General features: G+C 43.8%; 1 protein-coding gene across 1 annotated transcript in view; it reads right to left on the bottom strand.

Annotated features, from left to right (window-relative positions):
• Window positions 1-12,273, bottom strand: part of Tsga13 (testis specific 13) — a 30,384-nt gene that overhangs the window by 6,201 nt on the left and 11,910 nt on the right. Inside the window, exons 7-10 of the mRNA XM_006979421.4 lie at window positions 10,512-10,683; window positions 9,158-9,239; window positions 5,232-5,303; window positions 4,152-4,358 (exon numbers count right to left, since the gene is read on the bottom strand). Of these exons, the coding sequence (XP_006979483.2) occupies window positions 4,152-4,358; window positions 5,232-5,303; window positions 9,158-9,239; window positions 10,512-10,534 (384 nt within the window). The 5' untranslated portion in view covers window positions 10,535-10,683. The remainder of the gene's footprint in view (window positions 1-4,151; window positions 4,359-5,231; window positions 5,304-9,157; window positions 9,240-10,511; window positions 10,684-12,273) is intronic.

Below are 12,273 nucleotides of genomic sequence, written 5' to 3'. Positions count from 1 at the left end.
AATTCTGACATGGGGTAAAGACACAGATGTGCCTGTCTGTGTCTCTGACATGGCACACTTAGACCCAATCAGTGAATTGCTTGGGAGACCAAATATTTTAGAGTAAATTGGGAAACAGACCCATGGAATACTACCTTCCTTCCTTGGAGATAGCTGCCTTATCTACTACATTCTTTTCTCTGCTGTGGAACGCCTATAGAATGAAAGGTCTTATGAGGTAATAATTTTACCATTCCTGAAGGTCACATAATCAAAAGCTTTCAGACTCTTTTTTTTTTTTTTTCCGAGACAGGGTTTCTCTGTGTAGCTTTGCGCCTTTCCTGGAACTCAATTTGGAGACCAGGCTGGCCTCGAACTCACAGAGATCCGCCTGCCTCTGCCTCACAAGTGCTGGGATTAAAGGTGTGCGCCACCACTGCCCAGCAGCTTTCAGACTCTTAAAAGTCATCCAGTGTGACTGTCCATCTGTCACTCGTATCCCATCCATAATCTCCCTGCCAAGTGATCCCGTTGTCCTATACAAAAGAAAAAAAGAAGAAAAAAAAAAAAAAAGCAAACCCAACACAAGAGGTTGGTGAGCTGGCTCAGCAGGTAAAGGCACTTGCTGACCAAGCCTGGAGACCTGAGTTCCAACCCTGGAACTAATTCCACAACGTTGTCTTCTGATTTCCACATATGATCTAATATATGCACGCCTGTTCTTCCTCCTCCTCATGTAACACACACACACTAATCATCATGACAATGATGCAAATAATAAGCTTCCTCTTCAACCAATCAATATCCATCTCCTTGTAGCTTTTTTCAAAATAGCTTAAACAGAAGGAATCCAATGCCTCCTGCGTAGCATGCTCAAAAATTTTGAAGATATCTGCCACGTACCTCCTAGGCTCTGTTTCTCCCAAGATAAGCATCGTCAATAATTTGAACTGTTCACCTGATTCAGTTTGAATTGCCTTATTCTCCTGATTTATCTCACTAGAGAAAGTTCCGGTCAATGTTTTCCTAATGTGAGACTGTGTGAAAGGAGACCAGGATGCTGGGAGCAGCAATCCCATGTTACTTCCCAGCCCTAAATATCTATTGAGTAGTCACAGCCTCTCCTGAGAACCTCCCTGAATCACACTATCTAAAACTCCCACTCACGTTCCATTCCCTGTTCCTGATTTTCAAAGCACCTGTCACATTATGGGTGATCTGCGTGGTTGCTTCTTTGCCTGTGGTCTGCGTAGATAAGTCACTAGACTTCTACTTCAGCAAAGATGCTACCAATACACGCCTAGTCTCTCAGCCTTCATGGGGTCTGGCACACAGTAGAAGAGAGAGGGTGTCAATTGACATACTGAGCTCTTACTTTCATAATTTTAAAATCTTTTTAAAAATACATGGGATGGCCACTAAACTATTGCTTTCTTCTTCTGAACTCCTTCTCTTTAAGCTGGTCCAGTTTGAAGACACAGGACTCTCTGCAAGTTAACAGGTGACGTAGTGAGACAACAAAACCTAGTAACTAAGGCCTAGTTAACAACCCTGCCATTGAAAACAGCGGAACCTTAGCAGAACTGGACCTCAGAGGGAAAAAAAAAAAAGAAAGAAAAAGAGAAAGAAAGAAAAAAAGGAAGGAAGGAAGGAAGGAAGGAAGAAGGAAAGAAAAGGGGTGTGGAGACAGCTCAATGGAAAAGGCAGAAAAAGGGCCTTATTGCCAAGTCTGATGATTCCATGATGGAAAGAGAGAGCCCACCCTGAGAGGATGTCTTCTGACCTCAGTGAGTCACCCCTCTCCTCTCAAAAATAAAGGCTTTTTTCTTTTCTTTTTAAATATTTAAACACAAATAAAATAAGCAGGAACTGAAAGTTATTTAGGATCCAAGATGGCACTAGTGGAGAATTCCCAGGTGTCTTAACTGGAACATATTAATAAGTCCCTTCTCTCTTCCTGTCCTCTCCCACTCCGTCTTTCCCCTCTCTCTCCCCCTCCCTCCCTCTTCTCAAACTCGGAAACTTCTGTGGCCCTTCTGTAGCCTACATGTATACGTGTGTAGAGATGGATCCAAGGACGCAGGCTATATGATTATATCCACCTTTCTCCCTGACTCCTGTTTCCTTCCTTCCCTGTAACTGCAACCAAGCACGGTCCGGGCCCTTGCACTACCCTTCTACCCCGTGATTGATTCTTTTACGGCATCACTCTGTGTGCCCTTTCTTCTTTCTCTCTCTCTCTCTCTCTCTCTCTCTCTCTCTCTCTCTCTCTCTTTCTTTCTTTCTTCTTTTTGAGATAGGGTTTCTCTGCGTAGTTTTGAACTCCCAGAGATCCACCTGGCTCTGCCTCCCGAGTGCTGGGATTAAAGGAGTGTGCCACCACTGCCCGGCCCTCTGTGTGCCCTTTCAATCTTCATTCCCATTGCCTTAATCTTTTCGTTTTCTAATCTGGGTGCTTAGAAATGAAAATCTGGGATTTACTCAGGGATCTGGGGGCTAGTATGTTGGTTGGTTTAGTTTTGGTTTGTTTGGGTTTGGAGGTACCGATCTGCACCTCAGGTCAGTTACCAGCCTAGGACTTTAGTGACCCCGGATCTTGTATCCATACCTGGTCCATACTAGGAGTAGAGATAGGGTTAAATTGTGCAAAACAAAGCCCCTGAGGCATTCTCACAGGAGACAGTGCTAGGACCGGAGTCACTTAGAAGGGACTGAGGGCAACAATTTCAGCTTGCTTACTGGAATCTACACCGTGCGTGGGCACAGGAAAGAATACTCTCTTTGCATGGAGTCCTAGAACCAAAAAAGTGGTGTGTGTGTGTGTGTGTGTGTGTGTGTGTGTGTGTGTGTGCGCGCGCGCGCGCGCGCGCGCGCAGCAGGAATAGTAAAGATACCATGCTTTCCAGTCTTTAGAATCAGAGCCTTGACCCTGTCCGCTGATACAATTCCACTAGTACTGCTTGCTCATGAGGACAATCGGGTCCTGCGCCTGACCTCGGGGACTCACAAGGGACAGCGTTGGAAAGAAAGCGTTTTGTGCACTCTACGTGTTTGCTTGGTTCCCTTCTCTGTGTTAAGGAGAGCAGCCCTGGTCCACATTTGTTTCTTTCTCAGAAACACATGGCACCCACTGTCACAACAAACACTGAAGTTCCTGTCAAAGGGCACAAATTCTGAGACCCGGGGACCACAGACAATGAACGCACGAGTTCTTTTTCAGTGTCCACCACTGCGTTTGGGCTGCCCCCCATGCAGTGACTACAGAAGTACTAACTCCCAATTCACATTTGCCCTGAGGCTGGGACTTCGGGCTAGCCCATTCCCAGACTCTAACCTCTGTTAGATTCTTCTGTTTGTACTTTCATTTATTTAATTTCTTCCTGTTAGACTGGGCCTGCTCTCCAGGCTGTCAACATCTTCCTTAGCTCCTGACTCTTAAATCAATTTTCCTCACTTCCTCTGATATTTTGAATTTAGTTCAAATTTTCAGCACTGCTCATCTCGACTATAAAAGTAACATCATAACTAATCTTTCTGCTTTTGTCTCTTCTGTAACTAATGCACCTCCCTTCAACCTGCAAATGTGCTTTCTAAATCACAAATTTCTCTCTAGATCTGCATAAAAGCACCTCACTTTCTTATAACCCCAAGCCTTCCCAATTCCCTCAGATTGGAACATTCTCCTATTCTTTTGTGGTGAGACACCTCCCTGATTACTCCCCTTTCCCCAACAGGGAGATTCTTCTCTAGTCTATATCATTTCTATATCTTAAGTATTCTTGGATTATTCACATATCCTGGTACAGTAGAATTATTTTAATGCATATCATTTTTTTGATCTACTGGATTCCAAGATTCTTCAAGATAGAATTTGTCCTATGATAATCTTCATAGTCTTAGTCTAGGTTTTAGCTTACTGAATATGTTCCGCAATTATTTTTGTTTTGTTTTGTTTTGTTTTGAGACAGCAGGGTCTTGCTATGTAGCCCATGCAGACTTTAAACTCACAGCCATTCTGATTACACGGAATGTATGGTCAGTGGGCATGAGAAGGAGGTAGTTAGCATCTTGGTAAGCCTTCTCTAGGTTCAGTTGGCTTTCTCCGAGTTTACTGTAATCCCTCCCTCCGGTCCATACCTAGGCTACCAGGAGACTTTCTTGGGCACCATTACCTTGAGCTGGAATTCTGGAGGAAAGTATTTTGGAGCACCGTCGTTTTCCTCCTGGCCCACAGAGCAGGGAGGTGGGTTGTTGGTCATGAGCAGTAAGGTCATATCCTGATCATACTCTGCCACTTTCATCATGAAACTATTGATTTTATTCCTTTGAGTCAGGAATCTTTGCAGTTTACTGGGCTTCAAAGGCTCATAGTACTTGGCCTGAGTAGAGAGAAAGGTTTCCAGACGAAGGGATTAGGTCAAGGGAGGACTAAGGAATCAGTTGGCCAATTCCCCCCCCTCCCCCAGCCCTGCAGGGTAAGCTGAGAGGTTGAGCAGGGCCTGAACAACGCTGCCTTTAAATGTGTTGATTTCAAACTTTTGGAAGCTCTCTGTCACAGCCTTAGCTTAGAGCTGCAAATAAACTAGGGGCCTGGGGAAATGCACCGGAAGGGTTTCCATAGTAACAGAACAAGATGATTAATCTCTCTCTCTCTCTCTCTCTCTCTCTCTCTCTCTCTCTCTCTCTCTCTCTCTCTCACACACACACACACACACACACACACACACACACACACACACACACACGGTAGCATCTAGCCCTAGTGTCACAAATAGAAGTCTTCTGTGGCCCAGCGGGTTGGCCTCTGAGGCAGAGGGGAAACCCCCAGAAGCTCAGCTCTGCTTTTCTCTTGCGTCCTCCAACATCTCTCCCCAGGCACAGGCATTATGATCTAGCTGTGGAGCAGGTAAAAGCAAGGCAGTCACGAAGCTGAGCGTCCCTGCAGGTGTGGGTGGGCAAGGGGCAGTCACCTCCCCGCTCGCTTTTCTCTGCACAGGAAGACCAGGGCAGAAGGGAGGGAGGAAGCATGCCTTACACATGTTTTCTCTGATTATGTTTTCTCTACTGAAGAATGAAATGAGCTGGGACCACTTTCTCCCTGAGTCTCTCCTCCCACCTCACCAACAAATCCCAGTATGTATCCCAACAGCCTCTCCTGCTTCCCCATCCTGGAAACTGGGGTACTCTGTGTCAGATCTCTGGACCCACTGCTGAAATTCACCCTTAGAGGTCTTGGGGGCTTTTCCACCTACCATATTTGGATGGACTGTGTAGTGTCTGAGGTTCTTAAGGACAAATTTTGATTGCCCTGTCGTATCATATATCTAAAGATAAGAAACAGAATTTAGTGGTCTCAAGTCACACCTCTCCTCTCTCTCCCACTCCCCGCCCCCCCCCGCCGGGTGTGTAGTGGTAGAGAGAAGTAAGCATCAGGAGCCTTTCTTTCCACCTTATTTTTTGAGACACTGTCTCTGAACACAGAGCTTACTGATTCAGCTAGACTAGCTGGCAAGCAAGTTCCAGGGGTCCTCTTGTCTCTGGCCCTTCCCCCCAAATACTGGAGTTATGGACCCACACTGCCACATTAAAAAAACAAAACAAAACATTTTTTTTAAAGACTGTGTTTCATGCATCCCAAGCTAACTTTGGATCCTCCGGCTTCCACTATTAAGTGGGGGTTCCAGCTTGCTCCGTCATGTCTGGTTTACCCAATACTGGGATTTAATGGAGGGCTGTGTGAGTGCCTGGCAAGCACTCCACCAACTGAGCCACATTCTCAACCCTGACCTGGGGATTTAACCTCAGGTCCGTCACACTTGCTGTGTGAACATTTTTCCCTGTGCCAATCTGTCTAGTACCCAAGTCACACCCATTAAATGGGTGACCTCATCTCATTCTCACTAAAATGGTCTTTTCTAGACACTAATTGAGGAGAACCTATTCTGCCTGTGCTATATTCTGGGGTTTTTGGAACAAAGTCTACAGGCAGGAGAACAGGATTCTGAAATCCTAAGATATGGGAAGAAGTTTGTGGATGGTTATGTGGATCTGCTTTAGAAATTCCATATAAGGGGAATAGGGAGCTAACTCAGACCAGAAAAGTGCTTGCCATGTGAACAAGAGATCCCTAGCAGTCTCATAAAAAGCCATGCATCATGGCACACGATTGCATCCCATCTCCAGGCAGGCAAATACAGGTAGAACCCTGGCGTTCCTTGGCTAGTTAGCTTAGCCTAACCAGGGAAGCCTGATGCCAGTAGGAGACTCTGTCTCAAAAAACAAGGTGGGTGGTTTGCAGGGAGCAAAGCCTGAGGGTGGCTTCTTGTCTCCATACACAGACGCACATGTACCTTCAACCCCCATAGACCCTCACAGCCATGAGCACACATGTACACACACATACAATGCTTCAAAGGCTGTAGCGTGGTAGACAAGTGAAATCACACCCTTCCCCTTCCTTTTCCCTCTACAGGAGTAGGTCAGGTGGCATCAAGCCAGAGGCTAGCCCAGGGGCTAACCTTTAAGGAGAAAAGAAGTTACAAATGGACAACAACCTAAGAGGTGTAGATTCCAGGGACAGCTCTGGCAACTGAGCTGGGACCCGACACTCACAGAAGACAGGAAAAGGGAGAGCACTTTGCATTTCTGAATATCTCTGCAAAATATAATTCTTTCAGAGAGGTTGAAAAAATCGTTAAATTTTGAGGTCCCTTCTGTATAGTACTTAACATCATTTTATTGGTAGAAGTACTGGTATTGGCACTGTTAGAGTGTCCTGTCCAATAAAGGACGGGCTCCTCCCCATGTACTTAGCCCTGCATTATCTAAGGATGAATGAAAGTAAGAACACAGGAGACAGAGACCTTCTTAGCATACGCAGAGATCAGAATACAAGGAGACAAGCACAATCCTGTGTTTGGATCATCAGTTTGGAAGAGGCCGTGCCTCCAAAGAGTTAAGATGGGCTTCTGGGAAAAGGAGGCACCCCTGAAAAGTGAACAAAGCTAGGAGCAGATGGAGGTGAAGGAGACAATAAGGATGGGGTAGAACTGTAGGAAGACGGCACTGGCCTTCAGGAGAACACGGCCATGAGTTGTGGCGTTGGGTTAGATGAGGACTGAGAGACTCAGCACAGCCCCTTCTGTTAGAAAGGGTGAGGAGAAATATGGGACAAATCCAAAGAACTAATCGTTTTGTTTTTAACTTTTGGGAAACTGACATCTACTTGTTCAAAACAAAAGTTATGAAAAACAAGTATATTGTGTGATATATGTATTAGGAAACTTAGACAGTTTCTTTGGGGGAAACATTTGAAGGCTCTTTTCCCCTTAAACTTTTGTTTTGTTTTAATTAATTTTAGCAGAAAAAGTCTGTGAGGAAAATATTTGAACTTCTGGACTTTTCTGAGGAATTGTGCCTCTGCTCCAAATCAGCCTGTAGCAGTTGACTAAACCTAACAATTGGAATATGTTTTTAATTTTGTCAAGTTGACTTACATTATCGCTGGCGAAATAAAAGTTGGCTTCAAAAATTCACTTGAATATGATAATCTTGGGAAAGCAACCAAGATATCCAATGGAATTTTGCTATAAGCAGTGACCTCGAAACCCTTATGCACTGCAGGTGGGAGCTTACACTAATGCAGCCACCATGGAAGTCCATGCAGAAGTTTCTGAGGAGAATTGAAAACAGGGCTACCACAGCTATACTACTCCTAAGTCAACAGACCACAGAGAGATCTATGCATATTTATGCTTATTGCTGTACCATTCACAATTGCTAAGGGGTAGAAACCAGCCCAGATATCCAATAGATGAATAGATAAAGACTGTTGTGGTCGATATATACACAGTGGACTTTATTTAGCTTTAAAGAAGAATAAAATTAAGGCAGTCTCAGGAAAATGGTTGGGAACCCATCATGTTAAGTAAAACAAGCCATACTTGGAAAGATAAATGCACTTGTTTTTCTTCCATATACAGAAACTAGATTTAAATGTGTGGGGGTTGGAGGAGGTGAAAATAGAAACGAAATCATCAATGGGAGGAAGAGATCTCAAGGTGGTGGGTGTTCTAGTTTCCTTTCTGCTGCTGTGATAAAAACACCCTGATAAAAAGCAACTTAGGGGAGGAAAGGATTCATTGGGCTTATACTTCCAAGTCATAGTCCGTCATAGAGAAATCAGGGCAGGAACCTGTAGCAGAAGCCAGGAAGGAATTGCTGGCTCACTCCCAGGCTTATGCTTAGCTAGCTTTCTAGCCCAGACTATTTACCCAGGGAATGGTGCTGCCCCACAGTGGACTCAGCCTTTCTACATCAATTAGCAATCAAGACAAACCCCTACAGACGTATCTGCAGGCCAATTTGATCTGGGTGATTCCTCAAGAGAGACTACCTTCTAGGCGACTCTAGGCTGTGTTGAGTTGACATTTCAAATTAACTAGGCCAGTAGATTGTAAACTATAGGTGATATGAACACAGAAGAGGGTACTATTTGAGAGAGAAGAAATGGGTCAGGAAGAGGAAGATAGAGAACATGGATAAACAGTGGCCAGAGAAGGACAAATAGGAATAAATTTTATTGACATAGACATATGACACATTAAATGTCATAACGAAACATTACTTTGCCAGGTTTGGTGGCATAGGCTTGTGGTCTTGGCTCCTCCAGACGCAGAGGGAGAAGGAGCTTGAGTTCAAGGTTACACTGGGCAACTTGGTGAGACCCCATATTAAAAAGTTAAAAAGAGAGGTGTGAAGATAGCTCAGTGATAGAGTGACAGACTGGTATCCATGAGGCCCTGAGTTTAGTCTCTAGTACTACACAACAAACAACAAACAAACAAACAAAACATCACTTTATAAGCTAACTTTAAAAAGCAATTAAGTGACATAAGAAAATAGCCTTGATGTCTAAGTGAATTAGAATTTAATACATCCTAAGGTAAGTTACTAGTTTTTAGGTTTTGTGTCCTGATTTGTTGCTAATATGTCCTTGTTGCCCACCTTAGCTTCTCTGTTTCTTTCTTGGAAAATAAAATAAACTAACCTCACTCTGTATATATGTGTTTGCTCCTCTTTGCTTTTGCTTAGGAAGTTTAGAAAGTCACTGTTAGTAAGATAGTTTAAGCAATCCCAAGGAAAATGACACAGGACATATACTACCGGTTTTCCTTACCTCGTCACCATCTGGACCTATTTTTTTCTGAAATTTAATAGAGACATTTCCCGCAGTCTTTGATGGTCTGTTATCATGAAACCTGAAAAAGGGGTGGAAGGTCCAGGTGCATTACTGACCCGTGCCCCAACTTTCTGCACGCCCTCAGCCTCCCTCTGTTAAAGTGTGGGAGCTTAACTTGAGAGATTACTAACTTAGGTGCTCATGAATTGAATAGAACTCACGGCCAGTTTGCATGCTGAGGAAAAATTTAAGATTAAAGGGTTGAGCAAATACAGATGTCTCTGAGATATGCTGGCATCCAGTAAGTTAACCTTTTTCAGTAGAACTTTTGGATCACTCAAAGAAGTTGCTTTAGAAGACTGCCCAAGGAAACTCTGCAGACAGCTAGACTATCACAGTACCTTAAAGACCCCTACTACTATTTTGACTACCTACCTGCTTGTCCTCCGCATTGAAATGGCCCTGACTTTGCCAGGGATGGCCGATTGGTCAGTCATGAAAAGGAACGTAGCTAGGGAATCCCACAACTAAATTTCTGATTCCTATTGGCTTTGCTTGGATTACTGGTCAAATCGTTTTCCTAACCACATCTAAAAGTTTCTTTTCCTAGAACTAGGGTATAGAAAGAGCCATCAATGGCAGACAGTTTGATGTACTATTGTTTCACTCACTTTTCCATCTTCCACCTCACCCCAATTCCTTTTGCGGGAAAGGAGGAAGTTGCAATACCTAATAATAAAGTATTTTGGAGTTCTTGACCTTCTTCTTTTCCCATACTGGTGATGGAACCTGGGGCCTTGCACTTGCTAAACCAGGCCCCACCACTGGGCCACATCCCTAGTCCTCCAAGTTCAGACCAAAGGGCTTAGGAATATCCCCAAGTATATCGGATAGATTCAAACATGTTCATTTTGACTAAACATCTCGAAGTTTGTGCCTTTTGGATGTATTCTCTTATTGTAATGCACAACAATACTATTGCATCATTTTTACTGTAGCACTTTTCAAAATGATGTGTGTGTGTGTGTGTGTGTGTGTGTGTGTGTGTGTGTGTGTACAAAACAGCACAGAATCTCAGACTCAGCCTTGAACTGCATGAAAAGCTCTTCAATATCCCAGCAGTGCTCATCTTGAACAGCCTGGTGCTTTGTTTTTGGCAAAAGTCCTTTTGTTGCTACATGAAACACAGATTCAACTCTGTTTTGTTTTGGTTTTTCTGCAAATAGTTGGTCAACTAAAAAATATTTAATAAAGGTCTGCTCTGTGATTCACACTGTCTAGAGTGCGTGAGTGGCAAAGGAAGCTAGTGGAAAGTTGGTGTTCATAGCTTATTTGAGAAAAGATTACGTACTTGGTATATTTCTTTGGGCCCATGGCTATTCACTGAGAACTGGACCAACTTGCAGCAAGTATTCACTGAGGCTTAAAGTCAGCGTCTCTAAGTAATTCACATTCTATGAGAATTTAAGTCAATAAAATATTCTTTTCTTAGCACACACTGTGTGCCCGACCCAATCTTGATCCTGTGTGGGAAACAAGAGAAGACTAATAAATGGTATTGTAGATGTGGGAGCTGAATAAGCATGATCCTTGCCCTTGAGAAATTAAATTTATTTAACTAATGAGGGGAGAGGAAAGGAAGTAATTATTAAATCTGAAACAAAAAAAGAAAAAAATACATGCTAATATATCAGCAACTTCATCTCTTAGAAGTCTCAATTTCATCTGTAAAGTTCAGTCATTGACTGAATGATTTAAAGGTGACATTCTAATCTAGTGACAGTGGTGAGATTTAACCTACATAAGGATTCTAAATGAAATGAAGTCATATACATGTACAACGGAGGGGAAAGTCTGCGGAGCTTCTAACTTTCAGTTGACTTCTTTCAACTTACAACCATCCTTATCTACAGCTAAGGCCTGAGACGTTTGTGTGTGTGTGTGTGTGTGTGTGTGTGTGTGTGTGTGTGTGTGTGTGTGTGTGTAGGGTGGAAGTGCTATACATTTTTTTAAAAGATGTATTTAATTTTTAATTATGTATGAAGGGTAGTCCATGTGAGTACAGAGGTGTCAGATCCCCCTGAGCTAGAGTTAAAGGTGGTTGTGAGCCACTTGATGTGAGTGCTGGGAACAAAACTCAGGTCCACTGCAAGAGCAGCAAGGACTCTTCATCGATGAGCTAGCTCTCCGGTTCCTGCTATGATTCTTAATACAGACCATTGGGAACGTGGGATGCAAGCTGAGGGAACTTGTCATTTAGAGAGAGGAAAGGTTAATGGGGCTTGGGAAGGAGGTTTTCTAAAGGATGTGGGACTTAAGAAGAGCCCTATAGGATGGTGTGTGAAGCATACAAACTGGAAGGTTAGTGGTTGCTGTTTTGAGCAGTAAGAAATAAAGGGATATCTCTTGCTCTTAGAATCCCTCCTCTCTCTCGTCGATTGGACTCCTGGAGCTCCGCCTGGGACCCAGCCATGGATCTCTGCATCTGCTTCCATCAGTCACTGGATCAGGGTTCAATGATGACAGTTAGGGTATTCAGCCATCCAATCACCAGAGTAGGTCAGTTCAGGCACCCTTACAACCATTGCCAGTAGTCTATGGTGGAGTCATCTTTGTGGATTCCTGAGAACCTTCCTAGCACTCTGCTTCTCCCTGTTCCCATGGTGTCTTCATTTATCATGGTATCTTTTTCCTTGTTCTCCCACTCTGTTCCCATTTCAGCTCGAGCCTCCCACTCCCCTAAGCTCTCATCCCCTGTCTCTTGCCTTCCACTACCCCCAGTTTGCTCATGTAGATCTCATCCATTTCTCCATCACTTTGTGATCCATGCGTCCTTCCTAGGGTCCTCCTTACTAGCTAGCCTCCCTGGAGCTGTGTGTTGCAGTCTGGTTATCCTTTGCTTTACATCTACTATGCACTTAGGAGTGAGTTGTTTTTCCTTCTCAGTCTGGGTTACCTCACTCAGGATGATATTTGATTGGAAAAAGTACAGAGACAACTAGCCAAACTAGTGGAAACACATGAACTGTGGACCAATAGCTGAGGAGCCCCCATGGAACTGGACTAGGCCCTCTGGCTAAGCGAGACAGTTGTTTAGCTTGAACTGTTAGGGG

This window comes from Peromyscus maniculatus, chromosome 3, assembly GCF_049852395.1.
Source record: "Peromyscus maniculatus bairdii isolate BWxNUB_F1_BW_parent chromosome 3, HU_Pman_BW_mat_3.1, whole genome shotgun sequence".
NCBI lineage: Eukaryota > Metazoa > Chordata > Mammalia > Rodentia > Cricetidae > Peromyscus > Peromyscus maniculatus.
The sequence above is the reverse complement of the archived record's forward strand: the minus strand, read 5'-3'. Positions and strand labels throughout refer to the sequence as shown.